This window comes from Tachysurus fulvidraco, chromosome 13, assembly GCF_022655615.1.
Source record: "Tachysurus fulvidraco isolate hzauxx_2018 chromosome 13, HZAU_PFXX_2.0, whole genome shotgun sequence".
Taxonomy (NCBI): domain Eukaryota; kingdom Metazoa; phylum Chordata; class Actinopteri; order Siluriformes; family Bagridae; genus Tachysurus; species Tachysurus fulvidraco.
Genome location: NC_062530.1, coordinates 202,815 through 222,814, shown reverse-complemented (window position 1 = coordinate 222,814; position 20,000 = coordinate 202,815). Strand labels below are relative to the sequence as shown.

At 39.9% G+C, this 20,000-nt stretch overlaps 1 protein-coding gene across 2 annotated transcripts in view; it reads right to left on the bottom strand.

Moving 5' to 3' along the window:
* The window catches only part of LOC113649686 (rho GTPase-activating protein 42), a 73,081-nt gene that overhangs the window by 48,566 nt on the left and 4,515 nt on the right, over positions 1 to 20,000 (bottom strand). For both annotated transcript variants that reach the window (XM_027157588.2, XM_027157590.2), the window contains exons 2-3: positions 11,315 to 11,410; positions 1,711 to 1,772 (exon numbers count right to left, since the gene is read on the bottom strand). In XM_027157588.2, the coding sequence (XP_027013389.2) occupies positions 1,711 to 1,772; positions 11,315 to 11,410 (158 nt within the window). The remainder of the gene's footprint in view (positions 1 to 1,710; positions 1,773 to 11,314; positions 11,411 to 20,000) is intronic.

The following is a 20,000-nucleotide window of genomic DNA, read 5'->3' as shown; positions in this document are numbered from 1 at the left end:
AGACACACAAACACTACAGACACACAAACACTACAGACACACAAACACTAGACACACAAACACTAGACACACAAACACTACAGACACACAAACACTAGACACACAAACACTACAGACACACAAACACTACAGACACACAAACACTACAGACACACAAACACTAGACACACAAACACACAAACACTAAACACACAAACACTACAGACACACAAACACTAGACACACAAACACTACGGACACACAGACACTGCAGACACACAAACACTACAGACACACAAACACTACAGACACACAAACACTAGACACACAAACACTACAGACACACAAACACTACGGACACACAAACATTACAGACACACAAACACTACAGACGACACACAAACACTACAGACACACAAACACTACAGACACACAAACACTAGACACACAAACACTACAGACACACAAACACTACAGACACACAAACACTACAGACACACAAACACTACAGACACACAAACACTACAGACACACAAACATTACAGACACACAAACACTACAGACACACAAACACTACAGACACACAAACACTACAGACACACAAACACTAGACACACAAACACTACAGACACACAAACACTACAGACACACAAACACTACAGACACACAAACACTACAGACACACAAACACTAAACACACAAACACTACAGACACACAAACACTAGACACACAAACACTACAGACACACAAACACTACAGACACACAAACATTACAGACACACAAACACTAGACACACAAACACTAGACACACAAACACTACAGACACACAAACACTACAGACACACAAACATTACAGACACACAAACACTAGACACACAAACACTACAGACACACAAACACTACAGACACACAAACACTAGACACACAAACATTACAGACACACAAACACTAGACACACAAACACTAGACACACAAACACTACAGACACACAAACACTACAGACACACAAACATTACAGACACACAAACACTAGACACACAAACACTACAGACACACAAACACTACAGACACACAAACACTACAGACACACAAACACTATAGTGTTTACTATACTATACTTTACTATAGTATACACAAATAACCGAATAGGTAAAAATCCTAACCTAAAGTTGTTCTCGACTCTCTGTGCTAATTAACATTTAGTTCTTTAGTTGTTTGTCAGCTCAGTTTTATGGATTTATTTCATATTAAAGTCACAGACTTTTACACGTTTACACGTTTACACTTTTACACGTTTACACTTTTACACGTTTACACTTTTACACATTTACACTTTTTCACGTTTACACGTTTACATGTTTACACTTTTACACGTTTACACTTTTACACGTTTACATATTAAGGATGAATTAAATAATGAAGGTTTTTAGGCTTTAGGCTTTACGTTTACACTTTTACACACTTACACTTTTACACGTTTACACTTTTACACGTTTACACTTTTACACGTTTACATGTTTACACGTTTACACTTTTACACGTTTACACTTTTACACGTTTACATATTAAGGATGAATTAAATAGTGAAGGTTTTTAGGCTTTAGGTTCTGAGAGTCTTATTTCAGAGCCTCAGATAAACTCTGTAAAGACAATAAAATGAAATAACGTGTGGGAGTTTTATGAGTGGTGCAGTGAGGAACAACATTCATTTATAAAGGTAAAGACTTACGAGGCGGTGTCTCTCCTCCTCCACCTTGTTCAGCAGCTGTGAGAACTCCTTAAAAGACTGAGCTGAAATGAGAGAAGAACAATTTATTAATCCATCCACATTATCTGGAGCCAGAGCAAAGCCACAACACCATCTGCTCTGATCAATAAGAATAATATTATACTGATTTATTACTCAGGGTGCTTATACTAATGATCACACACACACACACACACACACACACACACACACACACACACAACGGAATAAGAAAGAATCAATGAATTAAAGCAATAAGAATCAGAGTAAACTTATCACACAGAATATCATCATCATCATCATCATCAAATAATGCAATATAATACAGCAGTAATAACACACTCAGGTGAGTAATATAGCAGTAATAACACTTAGGTGAGTAATACAGCAGTAATTACACGCTTACTGTAGGTGAGTAATACAGCAGTAATAACACACTTACTGTAGGTGAGTAATACAGCAGTAATAACACACTTAGTTGAGTAATACAGCAGTAATAACACACTTAGGTGAGTAATACAGCAGTAATAACACTCAGGTGAGTAATACAGCAGTAATAACACACTTAGGTGAGTAATACAGCAGTAATAACACACTTAGGTGAGTAATACAGCAGTAATAACACTCAGGTGAGTAATACAGCAGTAATAACACACTCGGGTGAGTAATACAGCAGTAATAACACTTAGGTGAGTAATACAGCAGTAATAACACTTAGGTGAGTAATACAGCAGTAATAACACACTTAGGTGAGTAATACAGCAGTAATAACACACTCAGGTGAGTAATACAGCAGTAATAACACTTAGGTGAGTAATACAGCAGTAATAACACTTAGGTGAGTAATATAGCAGTAATAACACACTTAGGTGAGTAATACAGCAGTAATAACACACTTAGGTAAGTAATACAGCAGTAATAACACACTTAGGTGAGTAATACAGCAGTAATAACACACTTACTGTAGGTGAGTAATACAGCAGTAATAACACACTTACTGTAGGTGAGTAATACAGCAGTAATAACACACTTAGGTGAGTAATACAGCAGTAATAACACACTTAGGTGAGTAGAACAGCAGTAATAACACACTCAGGTGAGTAATACAGCAGTAATAACACTTAGGTGAGTAATACAGCAGTAATAACACTTAGGTGAGTAATACAGCAGTAATAACACACTCAGGTGAGTAATACAGCAGTAATAACACTTAGGTGAGTAATACAGCAGTAATAACACTTAGGTGAGTAATATAGCAGTAATAACACACTTAGGTGAGTAATACAGCAGTAATAACACACTTAGGTGAGTAATACAGCAGTAATAACACACTTACTGTAGGTGAGTAATACAGCAGTAATAACACACTTACTGTAGGTGAGTAATACAGCAGTAATAACACTTAGGTGAGTAATACAGCAATAATAACACACTTAGGTGTGTAATACAGCAGTAATAACACACTTAGGTGAGTAATACAGCAGTAATAACACACTTAGGTGAGTAATACAGCAGTAATAACACACTTAGGTGAGTAATACAGCAGTAATAACACACTCAGGTGAGTAATACAGCAGTAATAACACTTAGGTGAGTAATACAGCAGTAATAACACTTAGGTGAGTAATACAGCAGTAATAACACACTTAGGTGAGTAATACAGCAGTAATAACACACTCAGGTGAGTAATACAGCAGTAATAACACTTAGGTGAGTAATACAGCAGTAATAACACTTAGGTGAGTAATATAGCAGTAATAACACACTTAGGTGAGTAATACAGCAGTAATAACACACTTAGGTGAGTAATACAGCAGTAATAACACACTTAGGTGAGTAATACAGCAGTAATAACACACTTACTGTAGGTGAGTAATACAGCAGTAATAACACACTTACTGTAGGTGAGTAATACAGCAGTAATAACACTTAGGTGAGTAATACAGCAATAATAACACACTTAGGTGAGTAATACAGCAGTAATAACACACTTAGGTGAGTAATACAGCAGTAATAACACACTTAGGTGAGTAATACAGCAGTAATAACACACTTAGGTGAGTAATATAGCAATAATAACACTTAGGTGAGTAATACAGCAGTAATAACACACTTATGTGAGTAATACAGCAGTAATAACACACTTAGGTGAGTAATACTGCAGTAATAACACTCAGGTGAGTAATACAGCAGTAATAACACACTCAGGTGAGTAATACAGCAGTAATAACACTTAGGTGAGTAATACAGCAGTAATAACACTTAGGTGAGTAATACAGCAGTAATAACACACTTAGGTGAGTAATACAGCAGTAATAACACACTCAGGTGAGTAATACAGCAGTAATAACACTTAGGTGAGTAATACAGCAGTAATAACACTTAGGTGAGTAATATAGCAGTAATAACACACTTAGGTGAGTAATACAGCAGTAATAACACACTTAAGTGAGTAATACAGCAGTAATAACACACTTAGGTGAGTAATACAGCAGTAATAACACACTTACTGTAGGTGAGTAATACAGCAGTAATAACACACTTACTGTAGGTGAGTAATACAGCAGTAATAACACTTAGGTGAGTAATACAGCAGTAATAACACACTTAGGTGAGTAATACAGCAGTAATAACACACTTAGGTGAGTAATACAGCAGTAATAACACACTTAGGTGAGTAATATAGCAATAATAACACTTAGGTGAGTAATACAGCAGTAATAACACACTTATGTGAGTAATACAGCAGTAATAACACACTTAGGTGAGTAATACAGCAGTAATAACACACTTACTGTAGGTGAGTAATACAGCAGTAATAACACACTTACTGTAGGTGAGTAATACAGCAGTAATAACACTTAGGTGAGTAATACAGCAGTAATAACACACTTAGGTAAGTAATACAGCAGTAATAACACACTTAGGTGAGTAATACAGCAGTAATAACACACTTAGGTGAGTAATACAGCAGTAATAACACACTTAGGTGAGTAATATAGCAATAATAACACTTAGGTGAGTAATACAGCAGTAATAACACACTTAGGTGAGTAATACAGCAGTAATAACACACTTAGGTGAGTAATACTGCAGTAATAACACTCAGGTGAGTAATACAGCAGTAATAACACACTCAGGTGAGTAATACAGCAGTAATAACACTTAGGTGAGTAATACAGCAGTAATAACACACTTAGGTGAGTAATACAGCAGTAATAACACACTCGGGTGAGTAATACAGCAGTAATAACACTTAGGTGAGTAATACAGCAGTAATAACACTTAGGTGAGTAATATAGCAGTAATAACACACTTAGGTGAGTAATACAGCAGTAATAACACACTTAGGTGAGTAATACAGCAGTAATAACACACTTAGGTGAGTAATACAGCAGTAATAACACACTTACTGTAGGTGAGTAATACAGCAGTAATAACACACTTACTGTAGGTGAGTAATACAGCAGTAATAACACTTAGGTGAGTAATACAGCAGTAATAACACACTTAGGTGAGTAATACAGCAGTAATAACACACTTAGGTGAGTAATACAGCAGTAATAACACACTTAGGTGAGTAATACAGCAGTAATAACACACTTAGGTGAGTAATATAGCAATAATAACACTTAGGTGAGTAATACAGCAGTAATAACACACTTATGTGAGTAATACAGCAGTAATAACACACTTAGGTGAGTAATACTGCAGTAATAACACTCAGGTGAGTAATACAGCAGTAATAACACACTCAGGTGAGTAATACAGCAGTAATAACACTTAGGTGAGTAATACAGCAGTAATAACACTTAGGTGAGTAATACAGCAGTAATAACACACTTAGGTGAGTAATACAGCAGTAATAACACACTCAGGTGAGTAATACAGCAGTAATAACACTTAGGTGAGTAATACAGCAGTAATAACACTTAGGTGAGTAATATAGCAGTAATAACACACTTAGGTGAGTAATACAGCAGTAATAACACACTTAGGTGAGTAATACAGCAGTAATAACACACTTAGGTGAGTAATACAGCAGTAATAACACACTTACTGTAGGTGAGTAATACAGCAGTAATAACACACTTACTGTAGGTGAGTAATACAGCAGTAATAACACACTTAGGTGAGTAATACAGCAGTAATAACACACTTACTGTAGGTGAGTAATACAGCAGTAATAACACACTTACTGTAGGTGAGTAATACAGCAGTAATAACACACTTACTGTAGGTGAGTAATACAGCAGTAATAACACACTTAGGTGAGTAATACAGCAGTAATAACACACTTAGGTGAGTAATATAGCAATAATAACACTTAGGTGAGCAATACAGCAGTAATAACACACTTATGTGAGTAATACAGCAGTAATAACACTCAGGTGAGTAATACAGCAGTAATAACACACTCAGGTGAGTAATACAGCAGTAATAACACTTAGGTGAGTAATACAGCAGTAATAACACACTTAGGTGAGTAATACAGCAGTAATAACACACTTACTGTAGGTGAGTAATACAGCAGTAATAACACACTTACTGTAGGTGAGTAATACAGCAGTAATAACACACTTAGGTGAGTAATACAGCAGTAATAACACACTTAGGTGAGTAATACAGCAGTAATAACACACTTAGGTGAGTAATACAGCAGTAATAACACACTTAGGTGAGTAATATAGCAATAATAACACTTAGGTGAGTAATACAGCAGTAATAACACACTTATGTGAGTACTACAGCAGTAATAACACTCAGGTGAGTAATACAGCAGTAATAACACACTCAGGTGAGTAATACAGCAGTAATAACACTTAGGTGAGTAATACAGCAGTAATAACACAAAGTTTTGAACCTGTGCATTTGCACTTATTTCATTATGTGTTTTTCAACTTCTACTGAAGTAACTCACACTCACTCATGCTGGAATAAAGCAGTGTGTGTGTGTGTGTGTGTGTGTGTGTGTGTGTGTGTGTGTGTGTGTGTGTGTGTGTGTGTATCAGAGAGAAAGGTGAGGTGTGGCCCAGCACATGGCCAGGATGTTAAGGTGCTCTCGGCTGTCTCGCTTCATTAGTGACAGAGATGGAGGAGGGACACAAAACCTCCCTCTGTCCCGTCCTTCATCATCCTGTGCTTGGACACTTAGCATCACTGCACTCCCTAAAGCCAGCCAATGTCATTACCAAGCCATGCATCATCTCCAGAACACACACACACACACACACACACACACACACACACACACACACACACACACACACACACACACACACACACACACTCTCTCTCTCTCTCTCTCTCTCTCTCTCTCTCTCTCTCTCTCTCTCTCTCTCTGGCTATTAATGCTTCATTTAGCAGGAACACACTCTCAAGCACTGGTGCAGCCCCACTGTCACTGCCTGTGTGTGTGTGTGTGTGTGTGTGTGTGTGTGTGTGTGAGCTTGCCCCATAGAGGAAAACCCCTCATCAGTCTGTTATTCAGAGATAAAAAAGAGGAAGAGAAACAGAAATCAGAACAAGGTCTGTACACGTTTACTTCACTATGATCTCCTACACGTCTGTGTTTGTCCTAATGAACAAGACATCTGGACAAATCTGATCTAAAGTGAAAAAATAAACATAAAAAACTAATTATTACTACAATAGTGCTTTCTCTCCATCAGACCTTTAACGTGTGAGAAGCAAATTAAAGCAAATTTCATCTTTTTACTTAAACTTATTTCTTTTAACTAACCCATAAAGGTTAATTATAGTATTATTAGTAATAGATTTATTAAGTAAATCTTCAGAATGTAACTTTTCTAAAGAGACAGAAGAGAGAAGGAGACACTGACCTCAGAGTCCAGCTCTGAGAGACATTCAACACCGGGCGCAGTGAGTCGGACTGAGGGATTGATTTGACGCTAACTGTGCTGGCTTGTGAATGTCACGGCAGGAAGCCAGGGAATGGAATCGATAAGAGGTCACTCGCCCTCGTCTCCTCCTCCGACAGCCTGCTAGATCTTCACTGAGCTTCAAAGTCCACTTTCAGCCCTCAGACCTTAGGATGGATCTCAGAGGTCTGTTAAGTCATTCAGGACGCAACTGTTTCATCAATGATCAGACGAATCACGCCACATCTGTGTTCGGCGAAAGCAATTCTAACTCTCTCTTTAAAACGTGAGTTAAAATTCAACTACAGAAAACTTCTCCCATCACTGTCCTGATCTCCACAACTTCTCTTACTGATCCTGACTCTGGGGACAGAGCTATGGATGAGCTCACAGTGTCATTTACACACTAAACCTGCTCGCTAGGCTAATCATCAAAACTAGCTAATGTTAGCAATAAGCAAACGGTCAAGCATTTTTTTTTCTGCTCAGGATCATGATGGAAGCAGAGCCTGTGCTGGGAACACTGGGAACACTGGGAATACTGGGAATACATCTGGAGGAGAAAAAAAAGAGTGGAATAGGTGAGAGAGGAAGAGGTGAGAGAGAGAGGAAGAGGAGAGAGAGGAAGAGGTGAGAGAGGAAGAGGTGAGAGAGAGAGGAAGAGGTGAGAGGAAGAGGGGAGAGAGAGAGGAAGAGGTGAGAGAGGAAGAGGTGAGAGAGAGAGGAAGAGGTGAGAGAGGAAGAGGTGAGAGAGGAAGAGGTGAGAGAGAGAGGAAGAGGTGAGAGGAAGAGGTGAGAGAGAGAGGAAGAGGTGAGAGAGGAAGAGGTGAGAGAGAGAGGAAGAGGTGACAGAGGAAGAGGTGACAGAGGAAGAGGAGAGAGAGGAAGAGGTGAGAGAGGAAGAGGAGAGAGAGGAAGAGGAGAGAGAGAGGAAGAGGTGAGAGAGGAAGAGGAGAGAGAGGAAGAGGAGAGAGAGGAAGAGGTGAGAGAGGAAGAGGTGAGAGAGGAAGAGGTGAGAGAGAGGAAGAGGTGAGAGAGGAAGAGGAGAGAGAGGAAGAGGAGAGAGAGGAAGAGGAGAGAGAGGAAGAGGTGAGAGAGGAAGAGGTGAGAGAGGAAGAGGAACATGTGGACTACACTACAGACTGCACATCATGTCACCTGTTCAGCAGAACATTTGGGATTTTGTTGGAACTAAACAAGACAGAGATAATTAGAGTGGAGCTCAATGCAGCCCTCCGTCATCAACTGTAATTACCCTAATAACCTCAACACATGCCCCAAAATACCCCCATGCCCCACACATTCAAACACTACAATCTGCTTCCTATATGCTAGAGAGAGAGAGAGAGAGAGAGAGAGAGCAGAAAAGGAAAGAGAATAAATATGAAAGTACGGAAAAGAAAGATAAAAGAAAAGATGACACTGGAATAAAAACTGAGTTGAGAGACTTTGTATGAATTTGTGCAGAATTTGTGTTGTCATGGTAACCTAAATACGGTAAATCCATGGAAAATGCCATAATTGTGGGTGTTGACCACTTTTATTGATTTTATTTCCACTGCAGCAATAAATGGAAAGAGCGAGAGAGAGAGAGAGAGAGAGAGAGAGAGAGAGAGAGAGAGAGCGAGACAGAGAGTGAGAGAGAGAGAGAGAGAGAGAGAGAGAGAGAGAGTGAGAGAGAGAGAGAGAGAGACAGAGAGAGAGAGAGAGAGAGAGACAGAGAGAGAGAGAGAGAGAGAGAGAGAGAGAGAGAGAGAGCGAGACAGAGAGAGAGAGAGAGAGCGAGACAGAGAGCGAGAGAGAGAGAGAGAGCGAGCGAGACAGAGAGCGAGAGAGAGAGAGAGCGAGACAGAGAGCGAGAGAGAGAGCGAGAGAGAGAGAGAGAGAGATGAACCAATCAGTGTGCAGTAAACATATACACAGTAATATATAATCATTTAGAGCAGATTTCTCCTCAGGCTTTATTTTTCCTCACTTATATAAATGACCTTTGACCTTCTAGCACTAGTGTAAACAACGACAGATCGTAAGCACCCAGATTCCACTCCAACATACAGAAAGAGCTCAGGCTTAAAAAGCTGTAAGTATCATAAGTTAATATGTTTCTACGTCTAAATGAATAAACTTGTTTAACTCGTTAGTATGGGAGCTGCAGCAGGACATAAAGGATGGTCACTAACAGTGTCTGTGACTGTGATTAACATTTAAAGTGTCATTTAGGTGATAACTGTAATAATACCAATGTGCACGTGACCAGGATTAATATTTAAAGACATCCGGATAGATACCAATGTGTCCCAGCCATGTGGGAGACACTCAGCTCTTACACACAACACACATTTAAAGGGAAACAGCATTTAAACCACACAGAGGGAAACAGTATAAAACACTTGTGTCTTGTGTTCTTACTGAGGAACCCAAAGTACTTCATGCATCGTATCACTGCTACTGTAACGAGTCGCTCCTTTGTTTCTGCCTGCTGTCATTCCTGCTGTTAATTGTTGACCACGCCCACCTATTTGTTACCATGGACATTAATTGCACTCAATCTCTTCCCCAGGTGTTTTGTCTTAGTCTTTGTTTGTCTCCGTCTTGTGATTGGTTCTCGTTCACTATATCTACTCTGTTTTGTTCACTTCCCGGTTGTGAGTCGTTGTTAGTATGCACTGTGCTGTCTGTTTATGTCCCTGTCCCCTTGTCCCTGTCCCCTTGTCCCTGTCCCCTTGTCCCTGTCCCCTTGTCCCTGTCCCCTGTCCTGATCTGTTTTTGCCTGCCTGCTTGTTTGTTGTTTGTTTCCTGTTTTTTGCTTATTAAAGGAGTAACTGCTAATGGATCTGCACTCGCCTTTGTCTCATCGTGACAGCTACGTTGGAATAAACTTCTTGTCCTTCATTAAGATCTTCACCATCATCGTCTTATTTTTTACATTTTTATTCTATGCTAATTCACCAACAATAAACTGAAAGATCCACAAAAGTAAAAAATTCCTGCCTCTAGATTAAATTTTACGTCTTTAAATCTTCCTGAATAGAAATTCTGGATCTTCTGTTTAGGAGCGGATCTCCAGAGATCAATTCAGTTAAAAATGGGTATAAAATGTCCTACTTCCTGTAGCACTTCCTGTAGCGCTGACACACTACACACACAAAACTACCTCCACATTCAACTAACGTGACGTTTAACTAACAGACGCACAGGTGAAGTGTGAGGTGAAGAAGATGGCAGGAAGCAGTGGGAATGATTCAGAGAGCAGGTCGTTGATCTCCTGCTGAACCTCCATTAATCTCCCACACTGATCACCATTAGAGCTTCTGATGAACAGGATAAAGATGTGTGGAGGTCAAACACAACAGGATCAATACACACACATTACTCATGCAGCTCATTGAGAGAAGCACAGAAACATAGTTCTACTCCATCATTAATTCCCTTTAATTCTTGTGTGTGTGTGTGTGTGTGTGTGTGTGTGTGTGTGCACATCTTTGTGTGTGTGTGTCTGTGTGTGTGTGCACATCTGTGTGTGTGTGTGTGTGTGTGTGTGTGTGTGTGTGTGTGTGTGTGTGTGTGTGTGTGTGTGCACATCTGTGTGTGTGTGTGTGTGTGTGTCTGTGTGTGTGCGCATCTGTGTGTGTGTGCACATCTGTGTGTGTGTGTGTGTGTGTGTGTGTGTGTGTGTGTGTGTGTGTGCGCTTGTTTATACGTACCAACGTTCACCTCGTCGTCTGTCTCTGCGTCACCGATGCACTCGAACTGAAACTCCTGCAGCGACTGAGCAAACTTCAACACACATTCAGAGAAATCTGTACACAAACACACCACACACACACACACACACACACACACACACACACACACACACACACACACACACACACACACACAGGTTAGTCTGAGATGTGTGTGTCCTTTGATCTGTGTGTGGTTATCAACAGAAATGAGGTCTTCTTATGTCAGAAATCTTACAGAAATATTATCACACAAGACCTAAAGAACACAAATGTCGACACGATTGTGTTGTGACTCGTATGGAAGTCTGCCGCAAAGCCCTTAGTTGTGCTGCAGGTTTTATGTCTGAAAGCTGCACCGAATGCAGTCGTGCTGAGAGAAGCTTTTACTGTCTTTTAATCAAACAGATGAGATGAACCTCAGAGATGTTACAGATCGAACAGCTGCTCCTGGACCCATTGTACTCTTCAGTTTGGACTCCTGAGTTACTGAAGATAAACTGTAAAGTGCCACAGAGACGTTCAGTACAACTGTGTGACTCAGTGTGTGACTCAGTGTGTGGAACAAACACGTACGAGTGTGATGGTCAGGGGGCACAAACTTTTAGCCGCATCGCAAATGTCACAGCCAACTTGGGGCCTGTAGAGCTTCTAGAAAAAGCTGGTATGTGACTGAACTGACCTTCTGGCCACCAGAACATACACCAAAAAATGAAGAAAAATGAATGAATCTGAGTTTATGTTTAAAATCCTGTTTATCGCTGATGGACATTTGGGGTTTTTTCCACTTTTGGTAAAAACTCTTCTAAAGTCTCCAACTCTGAAATTCTCATTACGACTCATCTCAATTTCAAACGCTGATCTTCACAACAAACAACTTGATAACAACTAATTATCTGTTTGCACATTTTACTACCAGGATCTATTTCTGGCAACTAAATGACTCTAATTTACACATAAATGAGCCGTAATTAGTTGTTAAATGTAGGAACAAAGAGAATATGGAGAGAAAACAAGACGCCAGAAAGGATCGTCAGCGGAAGAAAAAGACGGCGCTGTTTCATTCATCCGTTTATTTATGCTACTTTTCCATGATAATATCTTTCTAATACTTTAAAAGCAAAAAACTTGTGAAAGCAGTCAGAGAATTCACTCTGTGGCCTTTAAAGCAGGACGGCCGAGTGATTTATGTGTCGTCGTCTTCTCCGTGTATCTGACAGGGAAACAGAGCTGACTGTGTGCCAGCGAGACCTCACTGGAGCTCCTCAGCCTCATCTCTGCCTCTATGAATACTTGATGAAATAAGAAATGGATTTTCTTGCTTTAGATGTTACGTTTCAGCCGCTGTACTGCGACACGTCCGGTCGCCCGCCGTGTCCGGAACATGTTTTCGACTTCCTTACAAATGGAACATCGTCTGTGCTTTATAATGTTTAGTGAAAGCCTTCAGTACAGAGGTCACTTTCTCCACAGCATCACTTCCACACTCCTCAGTGGAAACACACCAATCATTCATTCTCTGTACATTTTAACTGGCATCCATTCTGGTGTCCCCCGAGATTCTCTATCAGACCCATTTTATTTTCCCTTTAATTCAATTCAATTTTATGTGTATAGTGTTTTTAAAAATGGACATTGTCTCAAAGCAGCTTTACAGAACATAAGAAACATAAAACAAAAACTTTATTATACAAAGATTAACATACAACAAAAATGTAAGATTAATATTAGACTTGTATTTAAATGTGTTTGTATTTATCCCCAATAAACAAGCCTGAGGTGACTTTAACTCCAAACCTGATGTGTTTCACTCCTACACCGATGACACACAGCAGCCGAACACAAACCTCCTGATGTTCATGAAGGAACGTAAGAAATCTCTCAGCAGGAACGCTCTTCATCTTCACTGTTTTAAATCCAAAGTAAATGTGTATTTGTTTAACTAGCCGTTAATATCATCTTTTGTAAAGCTACAAATAAAAGATTATAATAATAATTATTATATTTACTGTTCACATTCTACACCCATCATATTTCATACAGATGTTTTAAATCCTCTTCAGTACTCATTTATTTTAAACATTAACTCCGATTGCATCTGTTAGAAAGATAATTCAACAGAAGTCTTATTTAGTCAATAAAACTGAATCAGCGCTCCGTATCTTCCTCATCCTCTAAACACCATGAGTTCCATCAGAAAAATCTTTCCTTCGCTTGAAGGCAGATATCAAAACCATTGTGATCGATATCCACCTTCTGCTGCTGGTGCTGAGAGTCGACTGATCCTCCACTGGCCGCATCAGATTCTGCTAAATCTGCTAGCAGGCTCTCGACCGGCTCGACACTGAGCACTTTCACTCGATAAACAGCTCTGGTGTGTTCAGTAAAGGTGAGGCTAATTTATCAATAATGCATGAATGGAGGATCCGGCTCCAGGGGAGAAGCGGGGTCTGATTTATGTCCCAAAAACAAGAGCACTTTAACAGTGCACAGTGTAGTGCAGTAGGGTCTAAACCATGTTCCCTACGTAGTGAACGTATACAGCTGGGATTCAGACTCACTGGGATTTAGAGACACTGGGATTTAGAGACACTGGGATTTAGAGACACTGGGATTCAGACTCACTGGGATTTAGAGACACTGGGATTCAGACTCACTGGGATTTAGAGACACTGGGATTTAGAGACACTGGGATTTAGAGACACTGGGATTCAGACTCACTGGGATTTAGAGACACTGGGATTCAGACTCACTGGGATTTAGAGACACTGGATAACACAAAATAGAGCGAAATTCTAATGACTGTAAACTGTGAAAACTAAATAAATCAAATAAAGTGGTGATGAAATTAGGCTCCAAATCAAAACCAGAAGATACACAGAACCAAAATTCAGAAACCACTCGGCTTGGAATTCACACGAGAGCCCGGATTTATACAGCGATGCATTTAAAGACAACAGTGTTCAAAATTATCCACAAGGCCGCGCTGAACAGAATAACCTGTGCACAAGATGCTGAAGATATGTGTTAATGTGAGCTGTGTTAATGTGAGCTATGTTAATGTGAGCTGTGTTAATGTGAGCTGTGTTAATGTGAGCTGTGTTAATGTGAGCTGTGTTAATGTGAGGTGTGTTTAGGGGAGCTGTGTTAATGTGAGGTGTGTTTAGGGGAGCTGTGTTAATGTGAGCTGTGTTAATGTGAGCTGTGTTAATGTGAGCTGTGTTAATGTGAGCTGTGTTAATGTGAGGTGTGTTTAGGGGAGCTGTGTTAATGTGAGCTGTGTTAATGTGAGCTGTGTTAATGTGAGCTGTGTTAATGTGAGGTGTGTTAATGTGAGCTGTGTTAATGTGAGCAGTGTTAATGTGAGCTGTGTTAATGTGAGGAGTGTTAATGTGAGCTGTGTTAATGTGAGCTGTGTTAATGTGAGGTGTGTTAATGTGAGCTGAGTTAATGGGAGGTGTGTTTAGGGGAGCTGTGTTAATGTGAGGTGGGTTAATGTGAGGTGTGTTTAGGGGAGCTGTGTTAATGTGAGGTGGGTTAATGTGAGGTGTGTTTAGGGGAGCTGTGTTAATGTGAGGTGTGTTTAGGGGAGGTGTGTTAATGTGAGGTGTGTTAATGTGAGGTGTGTTTAGGGGAGCTGTGTTAATGTGAGGTGTGTTTAGGGGAGCTGTGTTAATGTGAGGTGTGTTTAGGGGAGCTGTGTTAATGTGAGGTGTGTTTAGGGGAGGTGTGTTAATGTGAGGTGGGTTAATGTGAGGTGTGTTTAGGGGAGCTGTGTTAATGTGAGGTGGGTTAATGTGAGGTGTGTAAATGTGAGGTGTGTTTAGGGGAGCTGTGTTAATGTGAGGTGTGTTAATGTGAGCTGTGTTAATGTGAGGTGTGTTAATGTGAGGTGTGTTTAAGGGAGCTGTGTTAATGTGAGGTGGGTTAATGTGAGGTGTGTTAATGTGAGGTGGGTTAATGTGAGGTGTGTTTAGGGGAGCTGTGTTAATGTGAGGTGTGTTTAGGGGAGCTGTGTTAATGTGAGGTGTGTTTAGGGGAGGTGTGTTAATGTGAGGTGGGTTAATGTGAGGTGTGTTTAGGGGAGCTGTGTTAATGTGAGGCGTGTTAATGTGAGGTGGGTTAATGTGAGGTGTGTTTAGGGGAGCTGTGTTAATGTGAGGTGTGTTAATGTGAGCTGTGTTAATGTGAGGTGTGTTAATGTGAGGTGTGTTTAGGGGAGCTGTGTTAATGTGAGGTGTGTTAATGTGAGGTGTGTTAATGTGAGGTGGGTTAATGTGAGGTGTGTTTAGGGGAGCTGTGTTAATGTGAGGTGTGTTAATGTGAGGTGGGTTAATGTGAGGTGTGTTTAGGGGAGCTGTGTTAATGTGAGCTGTGTTAATGTGAGCTGTGTTAATGTGAGGTGTGTTTAGGGGAGCTGTGTTAATGTGAGGTGTGTTAATGTGAGGTGTGTTAATGTGAGGTGGGTTAATGTGAGGTGTGTTTAGGGGAGCTGTGTTAATGTGAGGTGTGTTTAGGGGAGCTGTGTTAATGTGAGGTGTGTTAATGCGAGGTGTGTTTAGGGGAGCTGTGTTAATGTGAGGTGTGTTAATGTGAGGTGTGTCAATGTGAGGTGGGTTAATGTGAGGTGTGTTTAGGGGAGCTGTGTTAATGTGAGGTGTGTTAATGTGAGGTGTGTTAATGTGAGGTGGGTTAATGTGAGGTGTGTTTAGGGGAGCTGTGTTAATGTGAGGTGTGTTTAGGGGAGCTGTGTTAATGTGAGGTGTGTTAATGTGAGGTGTGTTTAGGGGAGCTGTGTTAATGTGAGGTGTGTTAATGTGAGGTGTGTTTAGGGGAGCTGTGTTAATGTGAGGTGTGTTAATGTGAGGTGTGTTAATGTGAGGTGTGTTTAGGGGAGCTGTGTTAATGTGAGGTGTGTTAATGTGAGGTGTGTTAATGTGAGGTGTGTTAATGTGAGATGTGTTAATGCGAGGTGTCTTTAGGGGAGCTGTGTTAATGTGAGGTGTGTTAATGTGAGGTGTGTTAATGTGAGGTGTGTTAATGCGAGGTGTGTTTAGGGGAGCTGTGTTAATGTGAGGTGTGTTAATGTGAGGTGTGTTTAGGGGAGCTGTGTTAATGTGAGGTGGGTTAATGTGAGGTGTGTTAATGTGAGGTGTGTTTAGGGGAGCTGTGTTAATGTGAGGTGTGTTAATGTGAGCTGTGTTAATGTGAGGTGTGTTAATGTGAGGTGTGTTTAGGGGAGCTGTGTTAATGTGAGGTGTGTTAATGTGAGGTGTGTTAATGTGAGGTGGGTTAATGTGAGGTGTGTTTAGGGGAGCTGTGTTAATGTGAGGTGTGTTAATGTGAGGTGTGTTAATGTGAGGTGTGTTAATGTGAGGTGTGTTAATGTGAGGTGTGTTAATGCGAGGTGTGTTAATGTGAGGTGGGTTAATGTGAGGTGTGTTTAGGGGAGCTGTGTTAATGTGAGGTGTGTTTAGGGGAGCTGTGTTAATGTGAGGTGTGTTAATGTGAGGTGTGTTTAGGGGAGCTGTGTTAATGTGAGGTGTGTTTAGGGGAGCTGTGTTAATGTGAGGTGTGTTAATGCGAGGTGTGTTTAGGGGAGCTGTGTTAATGTGAGCTGTGTTAATGTGAGGTGTGTTAATGCGAGGTGTGTTTAGGGGAGCTGTGTTAATGTGAGGTGTGTTAATGCGAGGTGTGTTTAGGGGAGCTGTGTTAAGGAGTTTGAATGCAAGCAAAACACTCACACACAGAACATAGAAAGCATGATCAAAGCAGGACGTGTGGCACCTTTAGTGTTGTGCACAATGTAGCGTCTCTTCTGTTAATCTTATTAATATCCATTATAAGCTCATTAATATTCATTATAAGCTCATTAATATTCATTACACTGTGAGACAGAATGTGACAATGATGATGAGTCTCACATCCTTTAAGTGAGTCAGAAAGGAAGTAATGGGACGTGTCCAGACTCGCCTGCAGTAATAACACACAAACACACACACACATACGCTACAGGATCCAAAATAACACCGACACTAACACACACTAACACACACTAACACGCACTAACACACACTAACACACACTAACACGCACTAACACACACTAACACACACTAACACGCACTAACACGCACCAGTGATCTGATTTTTCCTTTTACACTCGTCTCCCATTCAACCCCACTGTGAAAACCTGGCAGAAGCTTTGGAAGGTAGAAATAACACAATGTGTGTAGTGATTATTGTAGTGTAGTGTGTATTAGTGCAGTATAGTGTAGTGTAGTGTGTATTAGTGCAGTATAGTGTAGTGTAGTGTAGTGTGTATCACTGTAGTGTAGTGTAGTGTGTATCACTGTAGTGTAGTGTGTATCACTGTAGTGTAGTGTAGTGTGTATTAGTGCAGTATAGTGTAGTTAGTGTAGTGTAGTGTAGTGTGTATTAGTGCAGTATAGTGTAGTGTAGTGTGTATTAGTGCAGTATAGTGTAGTGTAGTGTGTATTAGTGCAGTATAGTGCAGTGTAGTGTAGTGTAGTGTGTATCACTGTAGTGTAGTGTGTATCACTGTAGTGTAGTGTAGTGTAGTGTGTATCACTGTAGTGTAGTGTAGTGTGTATCACTGTAGTGTAGTGTGTATCACTGTAGTGTAGTGTAGTGTGTATTAGTGCAGTATAGTGTAGTGTAGTGCAGTGTAGTGTGTATTAGTGCAGTATAGTGTAGTGTAGTGCAGTGTAGTGTGTATTAGTGCAGTATAGTGTAGTGTAGTGCAGTGTAGTGTGTATTAGTGCAGTATAGTGTAGTGTAGTGCAGTGTAGTGTGTATTAGTGCAGTATAGTGTAGTGTAGTGCAGTGTGTATTAGTGCAGTGTAGTGTAGTGTAGTGTAGTGTAGTGTGTATTAGTGCAGTATAGTGTAGTGTAGTGTAGTGTGTATTAGTGCAGTATAGTATAGTGTAGTGTGTATTAGTGCAGTATAGTGTAGTGTAGTGCAGTGTGTATTAGTGCAGTATAGTGTAGTGTAGTGAAGTGTAGTGTAGTGTAGTGTAGTGTAGTGTAGTGTAGTGTGTATTAGTGCAGTATAGTGTAGTGTAGTGTAGTGTGTATTAGTGCAGTATAGTGTAGTGTAGTGTAGTGTGTATTAGTGCAGTATAGTATAGTGCAGTGTGTATTAGTGCAGTATAGTGTAGTGTAGTGTAGTGTAGTGTAGTGTGTATTAGTGCAGTATAGTATAGTGTAGTGTGTATTAGTGCAGTATAGTGTAGTGTAGTGCAGTGTGTATTAGTGCAGTATAGTGTAGTGTGTATTAGTGCAGTATAGTGTAGTGTAGTGTAGTGTGTATTAGTGCAGTATAGTGTAGTGTAGTGTGTATTAGTGCAGTATAGTGTAGTGTAGTGTAGTGTGTATTAGTGCAGTATAGTGTAGTGTAGTGTAGTGTAGTGTGTATTAGTGCAGTATAGTGTAGTGTAGTGTAGTGTGTATTAGTGCAGTATAGTGTAGTGTGTATTAGTGCAGTATAGTGTAGTGTAGTGTAGTGTGTATTAGTGCAGTATAGTGTAGTGTAGTGTGTATTAGTGCAGTGTAGTGTAGTGTAGTGTAGTGTGTATTAGTGCAGTATAGTGTAGTGTAGTGTAGTGTGTATTAGTGCAGTATAGTGTAGTGTAGTGTAGTGTGTATTAGTGCAGTGTAGTGTAGTGTAGTGTAGTGTGTATTAGTGCAGTATAGTGTAGTGTAGTGTGTATTAGTGCAGTATAGTGTAGTGTAGTGTGTATTAGTGCAGTATAGTGTAGTGTAGTGTAGTGTGTATTAGTGCAGTATAGTGTAGTGTAGTGTGTATTAGTGCAGTATAGTGTAGTGTAGTGTGTATTAGTGCAGTATAGTGTAGTGTAGTGTGTATTAGTGCAGTATAGTATAGTGTAGTGTGTATTAGTGCAGTATAGTATAGTGTAGTGTGTATTAGTGCAGTATAGTATAGTGTGTATTAGTGCAGTATAGTATAGTGTAGTGTGTATTAGTGCAGTATAGTATAGTGTAGTGTGTATTAGTGCAGTATAGTATAGTGTAGTGTGTATTAGTGCAGTATAGTGTAGTGTAGTGTAGTGTGTATTAGTGCAGTATAGTGTAGTGTAGTGTAGTGTGTATTAGTGCAGTATAGTGTAGTGTAGTGTGTATTAGTGCAGTATAGTATAGTGTAGTGTGTATTAGTGCAGTATAGTGTAGTGTAGTGTGTATTAGTGCAGTATAGTATAGTGTAGTGTGTATTAGTGCAGTATAGTATAGTGTAGTGTGTATTAGTGCAGTATAGTATAGTGTAGTGTGTATTAGTGCAGTATAGTGTAGTGTAGTGTGTATTAGTGCAGTATAGTATAGTGTAGTGTGTATTAGTGCAGTATAGTATAGTGTAGTGTGTATTAGTGCAGTATAGTATAGTGTAGTGTGTATTAGTGCAGTATAGTATAGTGTAGTGTGTATTAGTGCAGTATAGTATAGTGTAGTGTGTATTAGTGCAGTATAGTGTAGTGTAGTGTGTATTAGTGCAGTATAGTATAGTGTAGTGTGTATTAGTGCAGTATAGTGTAGTGTAGTGTGTATTAGTGCAGTATAGTATAGTGTAGTGTGTATTAGTGCAGTATAGTATAGTGTAGTGTGTATTAGTGCAGTATAGTATAGTGTA